The 24475-nt window shown below is 46.4% G+C and overlaps 1 protein-coding gene across 1 annotated transcript in view; it reads right to left on the bottom strand.

Moving 5' to 3' along the window:
* The window catches only part of NAPA (NSF attachment protein alpha), a 433641-nt gene that overhangs the window by 185375 nt on the left and 223791 nt on the right, over positions 1 to 24475 (bottom strand). Inside the window, exon 7 of the mRNA XM_069644342.1 lies at positions 21007 to 21091. Within this exon, the coding sequence (XP_069500443.1) occupies positions 21007 to 21091 (85 nt within the window). The remainder of the gene's footprint in view (positions 1 to 21006; positions 21092 to 24475) is intronic.

Raw genomic sequence — 24475 nt, 5'->3', positions numbered from 1 at the left:
AGGAGGTGACTGAAGTTGCAAGGAAAGCAGAGCGGCAGCCACGTTCAACCTTGAATTGCAGGCAGAGGACCTGGAGAATAGGTTCAGGCGTTCTAACATGCGCATCAAAGGCCTTCCGGAGGAAACGCAGGATCAGGACCTGATCCAGAGCATCTTCTCGGACTTACTGGAACATGAACCAGCTTCTGAAATCCAATTTCACAGTATTCACAGAGTGGGGCCCTGCAGACACAAATCAGGGGCAAAACCGAGAGGTCTTGGCTGCAACACACAGCTACACCGTCGAAGAACAAATTCTAATGAAAGCCAGGAAAATCAAGCAAATCACCTACAATGGAGCGGAATTCTTTTTATACCAGGATCTGTCACAATCAATCCTCATCAAAAGGAGGAAAATGGGCCCAGTCCTAGCATGCTTGAGAGACCAAGATATCCATTGCAGATGGGCCCATCCATTTGGTCTGATTTTCGACTGCCAAGGCAAACAACAAAAAGTCACGACTTATGAACAAGGAGTGTCCCTTCTCGTCCTCGAAGAAGTGCATTCATCACTCGCTCTTCCCTCCTCGCAGCCCACAGCCCGTAAGTTGTCGGAATGGTCCACATTCAAATCTAAAAAGGTCCAGGTGGTGGGAACCCCAACAATTCCTCGGGGGTCCGCCACCTAGGAAGGAACAGGACCCTCAGGGATCTCATACGGATCTACTGAACTGACACCACAGCAAGATCAGGATGAAGCAGCTTCGCAGAAACAGTTTGCCTGGGGAGGGCGCATTAGAAGTTATGTGCTTGATGCTACACTAAACTTTAAGGGGGAGGGTGAACCTTGAAAGGGGATTGGGGGATCCTGCGTGGGGCAAACCTGAGGGCAACTCGGGGACCAACTCTCGAGACACAGATTCGAGGGGGGCTAGAGGCCAGTTGATCCTGCCCATCAGGCGGGGCAGGGCAAGTCAAGCATTCGGCGCAAATGCAACTAACCAGAGTGCGCTGACCCGAGTTGGGGTGTGGGGGGGGGTGGGTTTGTGCATCCACATGGGGAGTCTGGCAAACAGGGCAGAATCGAGCAAGTCAATATGGCGGGTCGGGATAGCCTAAAGATAAGATCACTGAATGTCAATGGCCTAAACTCTCCAATCAAAGGGAAGAAAATAGAGAGATACCTCAGACAGGAACACCCGGATGTGGTCACACTACGAGAAACTCATACATACCCGGGATAGAGCCAGGATAAAAATGTGGTGGTACTCTAGAATCTTGCAGGCCACACAACCCAACAAAAAGGCGGGGGGGTCCTGTTAGCTCTGAAAAACGGGCTGGACCTGACCATCACAGGAACGGAGTCCGATGACCAGTGGAGATATCTGGCAGTAGCACTGGAGGGAAGGGGGAGGGAGGGGGAGACACATGCGGTTGTGACACTTTATGCTCCCAATACGGGACAAGACACCTTTATTCAATCAGTGCCGACGAGGCTAGAAAGGTTCACGAAATCCCCTATAATAATAACAGGGGACTTCAATATGGCGTGGGACCCCACCAGAGACAGAAGTGGCAGCCTGGCAGGTCCTCAGGGGCGGCCATCAGAGGTTCTCAAGGAGAAAATCCATAACCTGGCACTTGTAGGTGCGTGGAGGGAACTGGAAGGGGACAAGGAGGGCTATATCGTCTACTCACACGCACACACCCAAGAATCGATTACACCTAGGTGTGAAGTGCGTACTGGGTAGAGGAAGGCTTTTCTCTAGGTACCATAATACTCTCAGATCATGCCCCAATTACCCTCATCCTAAAAAGGAATCGAATCCCATCTGGTCTGTGGAGGTGGCGCTACCCGACTCCCCTATTTAAGGATGAGTAGCTGGTCTGGGAAATGCAGAAGAAATGGAGTCCTTTTTTGAGATCAACAAAGTCAGGGACACAGCGCTGCACATCAGGTGGGACGCCTTCAAAGCAGCGTTAAGGGGCAAGAATTATAGCGGTCAAAGCTAGAAGAGACAGGGAACTGAGGCTGGAAGAGGCCCGCCTAGAATATAAATGAAGAGATAATGGCCAAGATGGGGACAGCTCAGACTCCAGCGGTTAAACGGGAGTATAGGGCCACCCGGGGAAAACTAAATCTAATTCAGACAAGGGTGGCAGAAAGCAACCTACTAGAGTTTAGGCATAAATACTATGTTAAAGCAAACAAGTCAGATCGACTACTGGCGAGTATGCTAAGGAGAGTGGAGAAAGATAAAACAATTCTGAAAATTAAAGTCAGCAGAGGAAGGGCTAATGCAGACAATACCAATTTGGACAACCCAACACCAGCTCTTCAGCAAAAATACTTAGATAATACAGACTTAGTCCGATTGACCGAGGAGAAGAGGGGAATGCTAGAACAGGACATAACCAGGGACGAAGTCAGGGCCACAATTAAGTCCCTACCTTGTAATAAATCCCCAGGACCGGACGGCTAGGTAGCAGAGTTCTATAAAGCCCACAAAGAAACACTCATTCCCCACCTCACCAGTCTCTTTAACCAAATCAGCAAGGATGGGGCCATCTCCAGATCTATGAAAAAAGCAAAGATAATCCTCATTTAATAAAAAAAAAAAAAAAAAAAAAAAAAACACACAACAAGGACCCCACAGAGTGCACATCTTAGCGCTGATAAATGTCAATGCCAAGATCCATTTAAAAATCCTGGTGTCGGGGCTTGACCAGATCATTCCCAAAATAGTACAATCGGATCAATCAGGGTTCTTTAGAGGCCGGGAGATCTGGGACAACGTCAGGAGAGTAGTGCATCTGATCGAAAAGTCCAAGAGAGGAATCCCTGCTATCCTTATGGCTGTCGACGCGGAGAAAGGCATCGATCGGGTAGAGTGGGGATTCCTCTTCGCAACCTTGCGCAGGATGGGATTCGGACCCAGCTTTGTGGACCGAGCGAGGGTCAACTATCAGCAGCCGATTCTCTGTCTCGCCATAAATGTTCAAATCACTGATCTGGTGGCAGTTAGGCGAGGCAGGGGTGCCCACTATCCCCCATCCTATATGGGATCGATCTCAAACCCTTCCTCGCAGCGGTGAGAGCCAACAAGGATATAGTTGGAATTACATTTGCGGGTCGACCCCATAAGATTGCTGCCTTTGCGGACGGCATGCTTCTGACGCCAACTCAACCAGAGTCCTCCCTGGGGGCGATTGAGACGGAACCAACAAGATTTGGTGCGGTGGCAGGGCTAAAAATGAACGTGTCCAAGACTGAAATTCTCGACCTTACTATACGGACCGAGGCCATGCTCGAGCTCAAAAAAGGACCTCCCCATTCAAATGGGTCGAACATTCCATTGCCTATCTGGGAATTAAACTGGCCAACTCAGCAGAACACCTATACCAGGCAAACTATCCACCTCTGCTGGAGAAGCTCAAATCCAAATAGGTCGACTGGGGCCCTACTAGCTATATCGTGGCTCGGGCGCATAAACTTTCTAAAAATGGTGGTCCTACCCCAGTTACTCCATCACTTTGAGGCCCTCCTAGTTCACGTCCCTATTCAGAACCCTACACAAAATGACAGTAAATTTGTGTGCAACAGCAAACCCCAGAGGGTGGCTGCCAAACTGATGAAAGCCCCTACAGGGCAAGGGGGAATAGGGCAGCTGGATTTTAGGGCCTATTACAGGGCCGTCCAGGAGAGTTGTCCGGAACTGGCAAAGGGATGACCGGGGGAAGATCTGGAGACCCATGGATCGAGCAGTCGCGGGGGAAGACCTGGAGGGGAGCCTGTGGAAACCTAAGGGGTAAAGATCTCTGCAAGTGTACACTAGCTCCATCCCATCAGTAGTGGGCAACACGCGCACATCACTATACATCCCTTGCCTTACACACCTCTGTTCAACAATCCACAATTCATCCCAGGTTTCAAAACATCCACATATGAGGCCTGGCGGTAGGGGGGATGCCTGGTAGTTCGAGATATGTTTGACAGAGATTAGGTGAATCAATTCGAACAATGTAAATCAGAAAAGGATTAGGTATGCTCAAATGAGGCACTGGCTACACCACCCCGCTATGAAACAAGCAGGAACCCGCCAACTAACTCCCTTTGAAAAGTATTTAAACCGGGATCCGGGGATAGGCGACAGGTAACAGCCATTTACAAGCACATAAAGGCAGGCGAGGACCCTCCCTCGATGTGCCTATACATGAAAATATGTGAGATCTCCACTGGTAGCACAGTTGAGGAGTTGGACTGGGTAAGACTCTGGGCGCATATCTCCAAGCTAACTAGATCCCTCCAAATAAGGGAGATATGGCTAAAACTTATCACCAATGGCACCGACAAAACTATACAGAATGTACCCAGTGACCTCTCGGTCCTGTTGGACGGAAGACAGGGGTGGGGGCGGGGCGGTGGACGGGTACCTGGAGTCACATATGGTGGGAATGCCCAGAAATTGACCTATACTGGAAAGGAGTCCTGGAAGCTATTAACAGGTCCTAGGGGTGAAGTGTAAGGGGAATAGAGGCCTGACAATGATAGACATCGATGGGACGCTGGATGACATCACTTCTAAGCAGGGTCGCAAACTATGTCATAATGATGATGGCGGCGGCTCTGGTACATAAATAGAAGGCCAGGGATCTGCCACAGGACCACGAAAGGGTGGCGAAAATCTGGTCCTGTGTCACTTTGGAGTGGCTCACATACTCCATCCAAGGGGAGAACAAGAGGTTTTACACTGACTGGTCGTCTCTATTAAAGTATCTAAGGGAGAGGGCAAGGGGAGCTTGGTGCCCAAGGACCATGGGCCTCGTAGGCATAGTCGACCGACCTGGAGAAGGTGAACTGTGAAGTGGCTACGGACGACGAGCTTCACCAACCAGGTAATCCGGAAGAACAGTTACACTCCTGCAATCACTCCTCAAGGGAACCACCTACGCACAGACTATGCTCAGACTGGGGTCTGGGGGAAATCATTCAACAATAATGTGTTATTGTTTGAAAGAAATGGCAATAAAAAATTATCAGAAAAAAATAAATTAAAAAAAAGGTGCTCGAAGTGACCCATGTAATTATAAGAAAGGAAGCCCAGATTACAAAAATGGCAGACAGGCTTTAGAAAGCATACAAGCACCTCACTAAATGGTTCGATTTTAAAATGTGTCCAATCATTGGTGTGGGCGAAAAGATACAAGTGTGCATAACTACAATAGACCTGTCTGCGGCCTTCAACGCAGTTAATAGAAACCTGCTCTGGGTAAAACCTGAGAAATGGAGATTACCCCACGATTGCCTACGTCTTCTGGTGGCCTTACACAAACAATCGGACAATTGATACTTCTATTGCGCTCGTACACAAGTGTTTCAGAGCCAGACAAGGCAAGGGAGGGGAACAGGTGGGAACAAAACATCGATCTTACTAGGCCCAGTGACATTGAGAACACGCAAGTGCATGGGAGAGGGGGAGGGGAAAAGTGCATGGGAGAGGGGGAGGGGAAAAGTGCATGGAAGGGGGGAGAAGTGGAAAGTGCGAAGCAGAGGAGAAACAGATAAAAACACAATAAATAAAGGCAACAAACAGTGGTAGTACAGCCAGCAATTTGCAAGTGCTAGGTTTAAGACAGCAGACATGGTAGGTCTGATAAGTGCAGGAAGATACAGACCCCAGTGCAAGGGGTGGCCCGGAGGCAATGCGGGAGGGTGGCAGGGTGAGCAGGTACCTGGGCCCGGAGGACAGAGGGTGGCCAGGTGAACGGTGCCAAGAGAGAACAGATCAGCAGGGGAGAGGGGGAGCGAAGGCAGAAGAAAAGAGGAAGGTCTTGAGGTGCTTCCGGAACCAGAGATGGTTCTCAAGTTTTAGAGTGGCAGGGAGGCTGTTACAGAGGGAGGCCTCAGACGAAGACAGATCTACCCCACAGCTAGTTTCTTTGAAAAACGACTGACCCTGAGGGAGTTGGTGGTAGAGGAGCGAAGAGCTTGAGAGGGGAGGTATTTGCAGAGGGATAGCTGAAGGTACTTTGGACCCAGGCCCCAGAAAGCCTTGTGGACAACACATAAGGTTTTGAATTTAATCCTTGCATCCACTGGGAGCCAATAGAGAGATTTCAGAGCTGGAGAGATACGATCTCAGGGCTTGAGGCCAAGGACAAGTCTTGCAGTCCTGTTCTGGATTAGTTGCAGAGGACGGAGAGTAGAGGCAGGTAGATTTAGAAAGAGGATGTTACAATAGTCCAAGCTAGAGAGAACTAGAGCTTGGGATACCATGAGCTTCTGGGGGAAGGAGAGGCAAGGAAGAGTACCTCTGAGGAGGTGCAGTAGGAAATGTTACTTTTTAGAGACCTCAGAGATGTGGGCGGAGAAGGAAAGGGTGGAGTCAAAGATGACCAGAGGTTCTTAGCCTCGCAGGTGGGGGTAGGAGGGCCAAGGGAGGCCGGCCAGAGAGTGAGGGGAAAGGATGGTGAAGGTGTCCCGATGAGGAGAATCTCCGTCTTGCTGGCATTCAGACAAAGATCATTGGAGGCACACCAATCTTGAATGGCAATTAGGCAATCAGAGATGAGAGAGAGATAGAGAGAAGGCAGAGGGCAGCCTGAAAATGAGTCGAGTGTTGTCAGTGTAGCACTGGAAATTTGAGCAGACAGTGGCAATGCAGTGGGCGAGAGTTGCCAGGTATTGGTTGACAAGCCAGGGCGAGAGGTTAGACCCCTGGGGAACACCACAGGTAGAGAGGAAGATGGATGAAAGGAAGGACCCAAGTTGGACAAGGGAGGGTCGATCTGAGAGGAAAGAGGTCAGCCAGGCTAGAGCCTGATCAGTGATGCCCAGGTTTTCACAGAGACGGTTGAGCAGGATGGTATGGTTGACCGTGTCGAAGGCAGAAGAGAGATCGAGGAAGATGAGGACAGAGGGAATGTTGGAGAGCAGATCTTCACGGATGTTAAGGAGAGTAGTTTCCGTGATATGATATATTTTATTTGTATCGCGCTCATACAGAAGTGTTTCAGAGTGCGACTAGGCAAGGGAGGGGGACAAGGGAGAACACAGCACAACATAAAAACGATCTTACTAGGCCCAGTGACTGAGAACACGCAAGTGCATGGGAAAGGGAAAAGGGAAAAAGTGCATGAAAGGGGGAGAGTGGAAAGTGCAGAAGCCGAGGAGCGCAGATAAATAAAATAAATAGAAAATTGAGGCAAACTGTGGTAGTGCAGCCAGCAAGTGGCAAGTACTGTGTTTAAGGTAGCAGACTGGGTAAGTCGGAATAAGTGTAGAAAAAAAGACAAATGGGGGGGCTGTATGGTTACAGATACAGTCCCCCATGCAAGGGGTGGCCAGGAGGCAGTGCAGGAAGGTGGCAGGGTGAGCAGGTACCTGGGCCCAGAGGACAGAGGGTGGCCAGGTGCACAGTGCCAAGAGAGCAGTTCAGCAGGGGAGAAGGGGAGCGAAGGCAGAAGCAAAGAGGAAGGTTTTGAGGTGCTTCCGGAACCGGAGATGGGTCTCCTCAAGTTTTAGAGTGGCAGGGATGCTGTTCCAAAGGGAAACCCAGCCGAAGATGGAGCTCTACCCCCAGCTCGTTTCTTTGAAAAACGACTGACCCTGAGGGAGTTTGAGGTAGAGGAGCGAAGAGCTCGAGAGGGGAGGTATTTGCGGAGGGACAGCTGAAGGTATTTTGGACCCAGGCCCCAGAAAGCCTTGTGGAAAATGCAGAGGGTTTTGAATTTAATCCTTGCATCCACTGGGAGCCAATGGAGAGATTTCAAAGCTGGAGAGATACGATCCCAGGGCTTGAGGCCAAGGACAAGTCTCGCAGTCCTGTTCTGGATAAGTTGTAGAGGGCGGAGAGTAGAGGCAGGGAGATTTAGAAAGAGGCTAAATAGTCCAAGCTAGAGAGAACCAGAGCTTGGGATACCATGAGCTTCTGGGGGAAGGAGAGGAAAGGCAGCTCTGAAGCCAGACTGGTGGTCATGGAGACAGCTTAGCCTTCATTCCAATTCTGTTGGCTGAGAGATGGCCAACTTTTCCAGGAGTTTGTCCAGAAAGGGAGTAATGGAAATTGGGCAACAGTTAGCTGGACAAGAAGGATCAGCTGTGGGATTCTTGAGAAGAGGATGCACAAAGGAGTGCTTCAGAGGGGAGGGGAAGGATCCCGAGGCAAAGGAGAGGTTGCAAAAATCATCAAGGGCCAGAGCGAGGGTGTCAATGTGGTCCTTGATGGTTGCGGAGGGGACATGGTCCAGAAGTATCTTAATGTGTATGGGAGTTAGACAAGGGTGCATTCTAGCACGTTGCCTTTTTAACCTCTACATGTCGGATGTGGGGGGACTATTACTGGTGGCTCTTGCCCCGCCCAAACTGAATGATCTTAGAGTGGTGTGGATTAGCTACGGCGACAACTTTGTTTTTTGACGCAACTAAAATTGACCTTCATGGAGTGTAAGGCCTTTAGAAAATTTGTAGCAGATCACTCTCTCAAGATAAGTTCTAAAACATTTTTTTTAAAAACTAACATTATGCAGTGTACATGGAAGAAAAGACCATCAGCATTTACAGGAATAGTGGAAAATTAGACACTGTAGCGTGTGGACAGCTTTATTTATTTAGGCTTTCCCATTACTTCTAGACCTCCTAAATCTCAGGTGAGAGAATGGTGAAAGGCCTGCGCTCTTGCACAGTATAATCAATTGATGCCGATGGACCCTCGCTTTGGTACATTTTCCCTTATTCCTACATTAAAATTTTATGAGGGGAACATTTGTCCTAAAATTCTTTATGGAATCTAAGTTCATTTTTTAGGGGTTTTAAACATTTTACCACAGATTGAAAGGACATTTTGTTGTAGAGTTTTAAAATTGCAGAAATCTGTTCCATTGCTTGCAATGCAATATATGCTTGGTATTAACTCAGAGTAGCAGAGCAAAATGGAGACTATCATCATCTTTTGGGAAAATAATTTGTCCTCTAGCGGATTCTCTGTATCACGACTTAGAAATTATGCTGCGAGTAGAAAGGTTCCATATCTGAATGAAATGGCAGACTTTTGCACAGAGATGGTTTTTCAGTTGGATCGGACCACAGAAGATCTTATCAGAAATCCTTCCATGGTGAAAACTAGTTCATATCCGCAAGACTAGATTGACATCAAGGAAGGTATGCATGCTTATGACTCGCTGAGCCACATGAATAAATATCATAAAAACAACGAAAGCCAGCACCTTATTTGCCTATTTTCCCCAAACAAGCTACAAGGAGATCTTTTTGTGCACAAAAATCATGTTGCAACATGGCCTTTGTTCTATTGAGACTGCCAAATGTAGATTTTGTGTCAAAGAGGATTTAGTATAAAGTCTTGAACATCAGATTATGTCCTGTTCTGCGTTATCAGGGAAGCAAAGTCATTTTAGAAAATGTCAGGACAGTGATGTCGGGGCAACTTGACTTTTGGAATGACTGTTTAGCAGGCAGAATTACTTCTGTAGTTCTGGCCGTTGTGGGTGTATTGGAGCAGCTGCATGCCTCTGCCGGAAATCCCATCCCCCTACCGCCTGTATGTTTAAAACCTGTGATTGTGCCATGCTCGACAGCAGCAGTTGTGAACATTCCCCGGGGAATATTCAAAAGAAGGTAACCGCTGAGAAAACCCTATCAAATATATTCCCAAAGAGATGACAATCTGAGGGAGAAACTCCCTGAAGGAATATGAAAAAGAGCAAAAGACGAGCGTGACACTGTGAGAATACAGGCTGAAGAGAATGCATGGACCTTCTAGAAACTGATGTCGAAGTTAAGAATCGAGTAAACTTTCATATGCAAAAAGACTGCATGTGTGTGATGCACTTCAGAAAATGCAAGTCGTTCAATAACTGTACAGATGCAGCAATGTAAGAACACTAAGTTATCTTAGAAGCTGGCTATACGTAGTGAATAGACAGTAGGCAAAGTCGCCATTGTATGGAAACTGGACATTGGTGTCATGAATTTAGACGGACCCATGGAAAGGAAAGGCCAAGAGCTGTGTCGCAGCAAGAATAAAGCGGAGATCGTGAAAATTAATGGCAAGGCCGTATGGCCTGGTATCAAAGCTCAAGCAGCCATGGCCAGTTAGAATAGATTCTTGAAGGCGGTGAACGTGAGAAGCTGAATCATCCTTTAAGGGACAAAGAAAGAACACCAAGCGTGCCAAGTTCTATTCATTTAAGACATTTAAATGCTGCAAAATGGACCAAATCGTGGTCTTCTATCACATGAGCCAAGGATGGAAATAGAGTTGTGCTTGGAATCCTAGGACGGCGATAGTGCGTGCTCGCACTCCCTTCTATTCCTAGAGACAAGAATACTCTGCAAGGCCAAGTTCAAAGACAATCTTCATGGAAGAAGGCATGGGTGATGAGAAGATGGGCTAATTGGGTGGGGAGGTTAAGTCCACCTCCTGGCACCTGGATCTGAGCTTACATGCTACTAAGTGAACCGAATGTTCTAGACATAGCATGAGCGTGCCCACCAATTATAGTGGGCCGTATAATGAAGGGCCTTCTAGTTTGAGAGCCAATGATATACTGTGTACTTAATAGTGTTGAAGATGACACGTTTTAGGAGGTAGCCATAAGTGGTCCACTTGACAGATATCCAATTACCATCCCACCCCTTATAGAAAGTATACTTGGATGTTCCCCTTGAGCCGATCACAACCCCGCGTAGGTTTGTCTCATTTGCCACGTACTACGACGTCAGTTATGACATTTTTCGTATAGCTCAAATAAAGGGCTCCTTGGTAGGCCCCGATTTACCCAGGTGGGTACATAAATAATATAAGCACACAATCAGGGTGAGTGAGAAAACAGTTTCATAGTTATACCCTACGTGCAAGAAGGCATTGTTCTTCAATGTTGTAAGGGTAAAAAAAAAAAAAGAGTTTTCGCCCCAAGCTTTTAATGCACATTTGTTTATCACAATAGAACGAACGAGGACACGGTTGACTTTTACAGTTTTGTACAAAATACACAGAAGTCCAGTCAATTTGACTGGAGATGATGACCATTTGGTATTTTTCTTCTTTTCTAAAAACAGAAGTCAATATACAGTTAACTTGTGAGCACAACACAGATTCATTGTGCACAATTAACAGTGTTAGTGATGGACACTGATGCAAAGAGAAGGGTGTCGACACTACTGTGTTGCGGCCAAAACTGGGAAGCTGTTTAATGAAGCTTGCATGTGGTTGGCCTTCATCAGGACGCGGCCGGGGGACTGGGTGAGGAAAGGAGTGTCCTGTTGGTTTCGTGTGCGAGATTACGCTGGAAGCACAGCCATGGGCTGAGATACAGTTGACAATAGTGCATTACTGTCAGGTGTTACAAGAGAAAAATGGGAAGAAAGATAAGACTAGGAAAATCAAGCCAAGATAGTTCAGGAAAAATGGTGACAATTTGCTATATAGAAGGGGCGGTATTGACAAGCGGAGGAGGATTGGGAATGCAGGAAGCAATGGGTACATTGCAGGTGAGTAATCAACCCCTGATGGACCATGGTGGATATGGATTCGTGCCACGAGGCAGAGGTTCGGCTAAAGAGGAAGGGAAGGATTTCAAAATAATTGAGGTGGGTTTCAGAATACACGGAATGAAAAACCGAGCACCCAGGGATGATTTAACGGAGGGGGACTTGTCAGACTGGCACCCCCAATATGTTGGACTTGTGGGATAAAAAGGCACATTGCACGCGTATGTGGGAGCCATGGGAATGTACAGAATGGCCAATTTTCAAGAGGGAGGACAGCTTATCATTTACCATATAGCTCACCAACTAGGGAAGGGTTCGCCCAAGATCACACAGTATATCAGACACAAGTGTAGCGAGTGCAGCAGGTACAGCAACAAGAGCGGGTGCAAATGAATCCACCACAAGGGCAGTCGCAACAAACCCCTTGCAGATAAAGCAGTATGCAAACACAGGACAAGTACTGACACCCAGAATAGGAGGGGTCACTGTGGTAGGAGGAAACCCTTTCACAGGGACGGGAATGAGCCTGTACCCACAACAGGACAGCTCACAGGGTGACTTGATGTATTCAGTATTATCTGTGACACCAGACCCCCAAGAGGAACCAAGGGTCGATGTGACAATAGGAGGCAAATCCTTTTCTTTTCTAGTAGATACTGGGGCTATTCGTTCATGTATAGGAGGGGGAAAATATCCAATGTCGGGAATTGCCATGAATGCTCAAGGGTTCTCTGGAGCTACGAGCAGAGTTCCTTTTACTAATGAATTACCAGTCTCTATAGGAGGGTGTGACATGTCTGTTCCTTTGTTATATTCACGACAGACACCGGTTAACATTTTGGAAAGAGATTTGATGACAAAAGTTAACTTAACAATTTTATTCACTGATCAAGGGATAGTGTGCTCCACTCCAGGAATACACTATTTAAACATGGGTGAATTGTTACTGGCGTACACAGGGCAAATGTCTCTGCGAGACATTCCAGTATATCCAGAGATTTTTCTGTATGGAGTGAGTATTCTACTGACATGGCTACCTGGCTTAGTGGGAACATTTGTGAGGATACCCGATGAGTTTATGTTTAGACCACAAATATCTATGGATGAAGAGGGGGGGGACAGAATCCCTATAGAATTAGAAGCAGCCATAGTACGTAGGGAAAAGGCGATGCTTGAATAGACCAAGGAAAACAATAGCTCTCAAAGAAAGGTACAGATTGACTGACATTACTGATAATTACATGTTCAGGGAAGACCAAAACAGACGATAAAGTGGTGTTCTTTATGAGCATCACATATTGGATAAGAATAGAGAAAAGAGAAGTCCCACAGCGAATGGTGATAATGCGGCAGCGTCCAGCATTTCTTCAGGAAGACTTGGAGAAGGTGCCAAGAGTCCTTTGGACCACAGGCCCTTATGACGTAGGTCTATTGAAGGAAATAGGGGAAGTTAAAATAAGCTGAAACCAGGAGCGATTTTACCTCAAGCATGACAGTACCCCATGTCTCCAGGGGCTGATGAAGGTATATTTAAGACTATTTCAGCACTGTTGAAACAAGGGATTCTGGTGCCATCAGAATCGTTGTGTAATACTGCAGTGTATCAGATCAAAAAATCTAAACGAGAAAGAAATGAGACCGATTAACCAGATGGCAGAAGCAGGAGTTTCCTTTAGTTCCGAATCCGGTGACGATACAAGTATCCCAGGGAAAGTTCGATATGTCACGGTAAATGATTTGAAGAATTTTTTTTTCTCAATCCCATTGCACAATGACTCAGGACTTAACGCCATTTACGTTCGGCAAAACTCAACTGAAACATACTTGTTTGCCCCCAGGGGTATTGTGAGTCCCCCATCGATCTTTAACAGAGTCCTACCGATGGATTTAGGCAATATTGATAGAGTGCGGCGATACAGTACATAGATGACATTTTGAATTGGTAGCACTACGAAAGATGAGTGCAGACAAGATTCTATTCAGCTGATGACTATTCTAGCAGACAAGGTAAACAAGAAGTTACAATAATGCCATGAAGAGGCGTTATATATAGGGAAGCTATTTCACATGAAGGAATAGGAGGTGCTACCTCCATGCGCACGGCACTCCAGTGCAGCATGCATCCTTATTGGACAGGCTTATTAAGGCACAACTCCCTGTGGCCATGGCGGTCGTTAAATGCACAGCTCAAACCAAGCGAACAGATTTGATCTCTTGCAGGAACAAAGCCACAGAAGCCAAAAAGGTTGCATATTCCCGGATATTTTGAATTTTGATACTGAGAATTAAAGAGAAAGTAGTCACAAACATGTTAGTGCAAGGTGGGTTTAATAAATCATTGATAAACCAACTAATGGAGATTCAAGGGAGTCCACCGCAGGAAGAGCAGGAATTACGGAAGCAAAGGGAGTGATCTTTATCCCCCACACAAGAATTATGGCGGCAAGACAGCACTCGAAAGCCGGTGATGCCAGTAGCGTTATTAAAGGTCGCGCTTGAACAGCTGAATTACCAAGCACATGTAACTAGGGAGAGTCTTGCTGCAACTTTTGCAGAAGACTGGTTCATTCTGAATTTGTTGGAGCACGTTACACTATTTATGATAAACTACATTGTATCAAATGTTTACTGCTGGGCATACACTGAGAACAAATTATAAATTACGCACCGTAGTGACTAACTTACCCTTAGTCCATAGTCCCCTTTCCTCCATACTGCATGGGTGTCCCTTTCAGAAACAACCTTCCCCCTCAAATTTAGAGGCATGCAGGGGTGCAAACCAGGGAGCATGTCCTGCCCTGACTCCGCCCTCCGGCGCCACACCTCAATCCCCATTGAGGCGTCAACAATAGAGTACTATTAGGGGGAGGTTGGCGGGACGTATGGAGGAAAGGGGACTATGGACTAAGAGTACGTTAGTCACTACGGTGAGCAACTTATAATTACTCTTACGTCCCCTCCCCTTTCCTCCATACTGCATGGGTGATTACAACTGAATGTAGCCCCAGGGTGGAGAGGAGACCCTCCTTAAGCAAATAGATTCCTGAGAAGCGCCTGTCCGAAAGCCGCGTCAGATCTAGGGCCAGCATCCAAACAGTAATGCTGGCAGAAAGCCGAGGGAGTGGCCCAAGTGGCCGCCCTGCTTAGGACTTGCCAAGGGACATGGCGCTAGAATGAGATGGCCGTTGTCTTGGCCCTGACTGCGTGGACATGCATGTTGGCCGGAAGCGGCTTGTGCTGGCCCTCATACGCTTCTTTGATGGCCGAGACAATCCAGCGGGATATGGAGGCCTTGGAAGCCTGATTGCCTCCTTCCGAGGCTCAAGACCAGGCTAACAGGGCATCCGATTTGGGGAAGACTTTGGTCCTGTCCAATCAGAACTTCAGGCCGCGCCTGACATCCAGGCAGTGCAGCACTCTCTGTGCTTCGTCCTTAGGATCAGCAAAAAACGTAGGAAGGACTATTTCCTCGTTCAAGTGGAAAGCAGTCGGCACCTTGGGCAGAAATGCTGGGTGTGTCTGCAGGACTACTTTGTCCCTGTGAAGGTAGTATATGGTTCTGAAGCAACCAGCGCCTGGATTTCGCTGACTCTACGAGCTGAGGTCAGGCCAACCAGTAAGGTCGTCTTGATGGTGACCAGCCTGATGTCCGCAGACGCCATCGGTTCAAACGGTTTGTGCGCCAGGGCGCCCAATACTATGTTAAGGTCCCACACGGGTGTGGCCTCTTGATCAGCGAGTAGAGCCTTCCGAGCCCCGTCAAATGATTCTTGACGATAGGATTGGACTACGAGAAGGTCCCCTCCATAGAGTTCCTGTAAGCCCCGATGGATGTGAGGTATGCATGTCAGGTGTCCACCTGGACCCCCGAGTGGGCGAGGTGCACCGAGAAGGAGAGCACGTCCTCCAAAGTACATGCCAGGGGGTCGATTTCCTTGGAGTGGCAGAACCTGGTCCATTTACTTTTATATTGGGCCCTGGTAGCTCTGCTCCTTGTAGGATTTCAAGATTAGCCTGGGAGAGGCTGAGGTGCCGCAGCGTTACCTGCTCAGGCACCATGCTGTCAGGGCTAGTTTCTGAGGTGCTGGGTGGATGACCCTGCCACCCCAGAAGATTTGTTGTGCCCATCGGGAGGTGAATTGGAGGCATCCGAGAGGCTGAGCAGTTCCGAAAACCATGGCCTGGCCGGCCACCATGGAGCTATTAGAATGATGTTGAGTTGGCGAGACTCCTTGATCTTGCAAATCACTCTGAATCAGCGGTATGGCTATTCCACTGAAGCCAAAATGCACCCAAGGAGCCGGGGCCCTGTCCCTGCCAGGAGGCGTATTGAGGGCACTTCTTGTTGTGCTAGGAGGCAAAAGAGAACAACCTGGGGATGACTTCACCTTCTGAAGATCTGAATAACGAGGCCACTCCAATTAGCTGCCACTCGTAATTGTCCACTCCCAACCTGCTGAGCCTGTCCGCCTCCAGGTTGGATTCCCACGGGAGGTGGACTGCCCCGAGGTAGATGTCTTCCAAGGCCCACGTCCACATGCTCATTGCCAGTCTGCACAGAGGAGGGGATCTGGTGTGTCCCTGCTTGTCGACTTAGTACATGCTGGTCGAGTGGTCTGTCTGGATGAGGACAATCTTGCACCTGAGAAGTGGTAGGAATGCTCTGAGCGCTAGCCAGATGGCGTTCAGCTCTAACCAACTGATGTGGTATTCCTGCTCCTGTCGAGTCCAGGTGCCGTGGACCGAGAGATCGTCCAGGGTGGCTTCCCAGCCCTCGAGCGAGGAGTCTGTGGTGATGGTGGCCTGCGGGGTGGACTGCCGAAAGGGCTTGCCCGTCCGTAGGTTGCAGTCCCTGCTCCACCATGTTAGGTCTGTGTGGAGAAATGGAGGAACGTTGATCATCTCGCATTGAGAGCCCCGCTCCTGGTTCCAAGAGGCCATGAAGTGCAGCTGAATCATCCTCAATCTCGTGTGTGGAACGGCTAATAGGACCGCCGCCAAGAGACCCAGGAGATGCTACTACCACCATGGCAAGGTCACCTTTCTGCTGAGGAAGTGGGTGGTGGCCCTCTTGATGGCCGGGATCTTGTCCTCCGACGGAGAAACCTTCTCGGAGCACGTGTCCCAGATGAGGCCCAAGAATGTCAGTCTGCGTGGGCTGCAGCTGTGACTAAGATTGAGCGAGAAGCCCAAATAGTGCAGCGTGTTCATAAGGGCATGGGAAGAGTGGAGGACTGCTTCCGGAGATGTAGCCCTGACGAGCCAGTCGTCGGGGTATGGGTAGATGGAGGCCTTGCGCTCAGAGGAGGGCAGCCACCGTATTCATGAGCCTGGTAAAGACCCTGGGGCTGAATTGGGGCTAAAAGGAAGGACCTTGTATTAAAAATGGTAGTCCATGATCCTGAACCACAATGTCTCCCCCCCTCTTTTTTTTTTTTAATGAACCTCATGTGCTGTGGCCGGTTTTGTAATAGCTATAGCCAGTAAAGTAGCTCAGTGGGGGGGGGGGAAAGAGAGAGAGAAAGAGAAAGAGAGAAAGAGAAAGAGAGAAAGAAAGAGAAAGAAAGAGAAAGAGAAAGAAAGAGAAAGAAAGAGAAAGAAAGAGAAAGAAAGAGAAAGAAAAAGAAAGAGGGAGAGAGAGAGAAAGAGAGAGAAAGAGAGAGAGAAAGAGAGAGAGAAAGAGAGAGAGAAAGAAAGAGAAAGAGAGAGAGAAAGAGAGAGAAAGAGAGAGAGAAAGAGAGAGAAAGAGAGAGAGAGAGAAAGAGAGAGAGAAAGAGAGAAAGAGCGAGAAAGAGGAAGAGAGAGAGAAAGAGAGAAAGAGAAAGAGAGAAAGAGAAAGAGAGAAAGAGCGAGAAAGAGAAAGAGAGGAAGAGAGAAAGAGAAAGAGAGCGAAAGAGAGCGAAAGAGAGCGAAAGAGAGCGAAAGAGAGCGAAAGAGAGCGAAAGAGAGCGAAAGAGAGCGAAAGAGAGATTCGACTCCCAACAAGGTCAACTCAGACTTTCATCCTGCTGCAGTTGATAAATGAGTACCAACACCGGTTGGGTAATATTGTATGTATATTTGTTCTATATGAAGCACATCATTATCACTTGGTCTTGGGCACCTGCTTGCATTCACAGTGATTTGGTAATATGGTCCGATAGGCACCAATATTAACGATACATATGGTGATCCATTCTTGTATGATATGTACATCACTTTACAGTGATATCGGAACCATATTTTCCGTAGTCTACATAGAAACAATGCTATATGATGCACACTTCCTGTTTTGTCGAGGGATGAAGGGTCATGAACCATTGCTTCCTGGGATGTCACTACTTGGTGGGTTCAAAGGACAACTTCCTGTGATGGCATCAGAGGCCAATGGTCATGTGAGGTCACTTCCGCTACCCCTGCCATTTTGGTGAAATGACATCCTTGAAAGCTTTATAATATAACAGCCCTATATGCTAACTGCTTAACAAAGAATATAACAAATGCAATTATTGTCACAGATTTTTGTCTGATGATTGGGTTAATCAACTTTAGCACAAATTTGTACGTTCAGCTTTCAATAATGCATGCATGCATGCAAGTTATTGGGATCCAAATCATCCTTACAATGGATAGTGATTGCGCGTCAATGACCATTTACTATTAGTTGAGGAATGGATGCCATCGAAACCCTTCTGGATTAATTTTAACAATGCATTTTGGTATTTTTTCAGAAAAAAGGGGACCTCTGCATCTCAAATTGTTGGCCTTGACCTGTATTCATGCTCCCACGGCAATGAACAAGGGTTTCAACTTTGGTAGCAGATCCTTTCATCACCCCTTTTCTATACACATTAATTTATGGAGTATATTTCCATTCAATCCATTTCAAAAGACAAACAGAGTACTCGTCTCCTAGAAAACGATGATGCCATACCCTGCGAAGAGTTGAACAACACCCGCTGAGACCAGAAAGGTACATGGGTGGTCAGGATGGCTGGTAGGTGATGCAGTGAGTGCAAGAGCCGAAGAAACAAGGTTCTGGAACCCCCATGCACAGAAGAAGATCTGTAAAAGTAATCTTCGAGGCAGTACCTGGCAGGAGAGTGAACCAGGTCTGCCAGATGTAAGATATAGAGATAACAGGGTCTGGGACTCTCGATCACGTACGAAGATTCCTACAAGTCATCTTTTTTGTGGCAGTACCTGGCAGGGGAGTGAACCAGGTTTGCCATACCAAACAGAGAAAGGCCATGAGATGGGAGACATTACTCCTGATGTTGTGAACTGTGAGAAAAGCCTGAGAAAGGCCAGGGTAAGGGAGCCATTCCCCCAGGCATTAAGGAAACATGCAACCAAGTGATAAGGTCGTCCCGGGGAAGGGAGTCATTACCCCTGGCTTTGTATGAGGAAAAACAGTGAGAACCAGACATCAGGAGAAGGTGGTCATTCTCCTGGTAGTTGAGCTTGCAAGGGGGACTAAAAAAGTGATCCTGGGGAAGGGAGCCATTCCACCTGGCAGGAGAGAACATCGAGTGTTGAAGGACCAACAACCTGTTATTTGTGAATCAATAAAACCAGTGGAAGGGTGTAATTCCCCCTGGTGAGGAACTGGCAACCAGATTTAGTTATTAAGTTTAAGGGATAGAGATAGGGAAGCTTTGACACAGGGTGGTGGACTTTCTAAGTTACAAGAAGAGGGGGGAGGAAGGGGGAAAGGATGGGGGAAAGGGTGGGGTAAGAGGGGCTAATGCAGCATTCCTTTACAGCAGGTAGAGCAAATACGCAGTGTCGCTGAGTGACATTGGCATGCACACGCAGCTGTTAATGTGCACCCTAGATTACACAAGACTGCACTGGGAAGCAAAACCCCCTCCAACATGTGACTTACACCTTGGGGGCACCTAGAACTGCCCCCCCCCCCCGAACACAAATATGGACAAATGCCTTCCTGGACTGCCATTGTTCTGCGGCAAGGCCGCGCTTCGGAAATTAGCGGGGCTTAGATCGCTACCTCTAGCTTTTTGTTTCATCAACACAACCTGGGTTGGGAAGAACAGGCCAGTTTGGCCAGGGACAGAGAACAAATGCTCAGACAGATAGGGGGAAAAAAAGATCACAGAAAGCAGGTGGTTTGGGGTATTCCGATGAGGTCAAAGAAGTGGAGGACCAAAAAAAAGAGCAAGAGTACGGAAGGCACAGAGGAGTATGGAGGTGATTTCTGGAAAAGTTGCAGCATTGGCTAGTGAGTGAAAGTGGTACTGTAGTGTGAGTGTAGAATTAGTATCGCAAATAGGATTAGGATAGTCAGTGTAGGGAAACACGGAAGTGTATGGTATTAGTGAAAGGAGAGTGCCTTAGTGGGGAGAATAGAGTGGATGTGTGTAGGAGGGAGCAGGGGCATGGAGGAAGGAGTAGTAGGTAGTAACGTTAAAGTGTTGAGTGAGGGAGGGACATGAGGTGGAGAGGAGGTAGAAGAGAGGGTGGAGTCAATGAAGGGGAGTGGAAGAGAGAACATAGTGAGCATGGTAGAAAAAGCTTGAATCAAGCAGGTAAGCTGAAAGGCACAATTCCCCATCCTGGTAGAAAACGAACCACTGGATAGAGTAGGGAAGGATAAGAAGCCCCGGGGGCAGTCTAGCGAGAGAAGGCCAAGGTTAAACTATCAGTTAATTTAATGATAAACATACTGGGGTAGAAATAATTGCTATATACGTACCTGGGGTTAAGAACATCTGGGATACAGAAGAGGTGCTTAAGGATGAGAGAGAAGGGGTGGCTATAGGGCCCATTGAGTTTCATTAAAAGCCTTTGAACTGCCTCTGGGACTTGGAGTGGTTCTGGTGTCATGTGTGACAACTGGTAATTGTAATAGGTTGCTGTTTTTCACTTATAAAATTCTACCAGCGATTTTGTGTCTATAATCACTAGGTTTGCAGGCAGGCTACTGATTATTGGTACGTTCTAGAAATTAAGTTCCTGAAACAGTGCAGCTTCTTCTGTAATATCTGGCACGCTTTGGAATACATTATCCCAGAGCATCCTTACCATTGAAAATTATCAATTTACTGAAGACTTTCCTCGCCAAAAGAGCAGCTATCTTGGCTAGCGACAGTCTAAAACTAATATTCATTTTTTTCAACCTTGGAAGAATACAAGGCCTGCCTTGTTTCGAACTTGCAGATCATACACAGATATCAGCAGCAATGGCTTAACTCGATAAGCCACATAACCAAATTAATGTTTGTGCTGCCATTTATGAATCACTAAGGTTTTGATAATCCAGTCATGTATGTACGTGATGGTTGGCTGCAAAACCATCTCTTTTGCAGATTCACAAGAGCAACAGACCTTTTAGTTTGTGCCTTTCTTTGAAATGATTTGGATAGACTAAAAATGAAGTATACAGGGTGGACAAAAATAAAAAACACCTTAGCCCTGGAATGTCAGACCAACACTTACCCAAACTTCACATGAATCATTTCACTACCACAACGCTTCTACATTTCAACCATGTACCAATTTGCAAGTCAAAGACAAACCTGCTCATATATTTCAATGGCCTTCTGGTACTGCTCCAGCTGTGCTGCGTAAGTTGCCACTTTCAGTAAACACTTGTTTGCCGAGCTGCATAGAAAAAATACATTCATTGAGCTTTCTGGCTTGAATGACTTTGCTATTATTTCTCTAGCTACAGAGAATTACAATTTATATCCAAAAACACATCTTAACTGTGGAAGAAATAATAGCCTGACTGAGCACGAAAACTAACATTTGCATTCCCAATGAAAGCAGTGGAATGGAATCACTATGTTACATACCATAAGGAACAATTTACTGTCAAATGTGTATGGTGCATAGTACCAATGTGATAAGCTTTGTGGTCACTCGTGGTGAAGCCATGGTCCAGACAAGTGGCTGTTTCATTAAAATCAAGTACAAAAAGTCCCCTTCAGATGCTAGTTTATCATTTACGTAGGTTTCTTGTAGGGAGCCAATACAACCAGCTGATCACTTCAGATATTTGTAGAAAGAATGAAGCAGTTAGAGAGGTAAGAGTAGCTTACGGGAGAGAAGAGGAGAGAAATTATATTTGACATTAAAATGTAAATAGGATCAGAAGTGCCGAGTGGGATAGTCGGAAATGACAATTCTCAGCAACTCAAAGATGGGAGGGTGAGAAGTTCCAAAGGGTGAGGGAGACGTCAGACAACTTCAGTCCTCCCGGAATAAATGCGAGAATTTAGTGATTACAAGTGCAGAGCACCATAACCTGGGTATTGCCGATAGGTGGACTGAGAAATTTGGATTATGCCAGGCCTCGGTCATGCATTACCTGTGAGCCACGCAAAGGTGTTTGAATTTAATTTGGGAGGCAACGGGGTACCATTGGAGATGGATGAGAGCAGGGAAAGTGATCATCTGGTATGCTGAGAATGTTTCATAAGCAATAGTATATATTCAGCACTTGTCAGAAGGCCAATAATTTAGTAAGTGATTTTATTAAGTTGCTAAATGTGGCTTTGTTCTACCATCAGGCCAACAATTAGGGGCAAACGCAGCCTCCAAAACGTTATTTTATAAAGTCGAGGCACATGAAAGGTGCATGTGATGAGCACTGAAGGTCACCTAGGGAAATGCGTCAACTGACTTGAGTCTTTTGAGGAAATGCACATCTTAAGAACTCAGTCTCGTAAAGTAAGAAAAGGTTATACGTTAGCACAATTTTAAGATCTTCAAAAAAATGCTTTTTTTAAACAAATTATAGAAAGTGATTTTTGTGCATATAAAATAGATGATAGTTTAAAAAAAAAGTCAACCGAGTTTAAAAAAACCTCCTTGAGCTCCATACCATAGGATCAAGCACTGAATTCAATTTGACAGTTAATTAAATGTCTAAAGAAATTTAGTTGACACGCTTGGCCATAGAAACCAACAAGACTGAGCCAACTCAGCTTCCCATTATAATGAAAATGGATGCAATTACTGCTAGATTTCCAGGGAGTTGCAGAAATTGAAACCTTCAGGGTGGAGAATATGGAGGACCCTACCATACAAGATCCAGACTGAGGTTCGACAACCATAGGCCTGAAAGAAAGGTTGCAGGGGTGACATAAGCAGATCTGTAGCCGGCTGTCACAATGGCAGTAGCTTGGAAGATTGTCTGCGTACAGAGTCCCCAAGGACTGGAGACCGGGACGAAACAGGGATTAGAGGCCCAAGAATGTGGCAGAGGCAGCATAGTCCTGCAGAAACAGCCCACGGATCAAGTGCACGGTGGCAAAGGTACATCTGGTTTGACAGGATGAATGACTACCTCCACAGTATCAATACACCAGAGTAGTTGATTTTAGGATGCAGGCCAAAGATGCTCCAGTAAGGACAAAGGACTTTTCAGACTGAAGGCAGAAGGGTTCCTCAATTAAGAACAGCAGCATGAGTCCAGGTCAAGACATCGCAGGACAGAGCAGATGAGTCATCAGCAGCAACATACCATCCAGTTCCATCAAAAAAGAGGGAGGCGACTCCTGTCGTAGACAAGCAAAATAGGGGCTAAACAGGTGGAAACAGGGCTGATATATATATATATATTATATTTGGTTTTAACGCATTTTAAATGTCTCAAGAGAAGAAGATGTTTACAATGCTGTTTTTACGATCAAAAGAAAATTCTGCCATTGTAAATTGGTCTTTTTCTCTTGAGACCTTTAAAATTAGGTCTTTTCACATAGAACTGTTTGGAGCTCTGCTACAACCTGTGCACAGGCAATGCAAAACAATGCTGTTCTCTCACCTGAAAAAGTCCTTTATTTATTATCCTGAACTGTAACATACATTGGAAGCAGTTTTTCCCAACCCTCTATTGCCACAGAAACAATTGCATGCTTTACAGTAATATAAAATGTACACCTTCCGCTAGAGGCAACACAGGGAATTTGCCCATTTAGTATAATACAGGGCTGCAATGAATAATGCTTGTGGTGCCTTTGAATCAGAGGGGCAAAGAGCATGAGACTGGAATCCCCTGCAGTGAGAGAAGCAGAGTTTAACCTTTGGACACGAAACAGGAAAGGCAGGCAGCAGAGATCTTCAGGACAACATCTTCAAATAATGATGTGATTTCAAGTAGGTTTTGAAGAACAGATAGTAACACACATAGGACTAGAGCTGCTATCCATGCACCATTCACAATATTGGTAGCTATCCAAACATGACTGGCCAGCCAAAATTCCATTTTATACACTCAGGGATAGGGAAACCCTTATCCAGTGAAACCAGACGGTCATCCAAACAAAGGGATATTTGTGGGCTCATTGGAGAGCCCATGTAGGCACAAACTCCTAAAATTGTTGTTCCTCATGATGAACACAAAGACCTTCAAAACAAAATGCCTACACCACAGGGCTTAAAAAACCATGATCGTCACATTGCTCCTATTCAGAGACAAAGTGACTACCAACACAGTAAAAAGGCTACAACACTATGCAGCCAAATAAGACATAGAAGGCTCCCACCAACCTTTGACACTAAGACAATTAGTGTGTGGGAACTCAACCCTGAAAAGAAATGAGGCACGTTTGTACAGCCTCAGTCCTGGTAGACATAAGGGCTACTTCTTAGGGCAGTACATAATACAGTTCCAGCCATCAAGAGGACCTCAATAGAAGTCTCCCGATCAGCAAAAATAAATTAGGATTCCATAAATCCAGCAAAAGTCAAAAGGAACCAAGTCAGCAAAAGCATTTAAAAAATAAATAAAAATAAAGACTGAGCTAGCATTACAGATTCCAAGTACACTACCCTGAAAGCTGACTGTCGTTAGGAGGTGTGCTCAACGATGTAAGCTAGGCTCAAATCTTTCATAAGCAGGCCTGTCTGAGAACTCATCTTAGTCTAGTTTGGGAACAATATTTTTCAGAGAATGTTTTTCATGTGTGGGAAGAATTGCAAGGTTTTACAACTGCCTGTTCATTTTTAGGTTTGGGTGGGAGAATGGATTCTAGTAATCGT

Source organism: Ambystoma mexicanum, chromosome 2p (genome assembly GCF_040938575.1).
Source record: "Ambystoma mexicanum isolate Mex_15411 chromosome 2p, UKY_AmexF1_1, whole genome shotgun sequence".
NCBI lineage: Eukaryota > Metazoa > Chordata > Amphibia > Caudata > Ambystomatidae > Ambystoma > Ambystoma mexicanum.
This window is presented reverse-complemented; position numbering and strand designations above follow the sequence as displayed.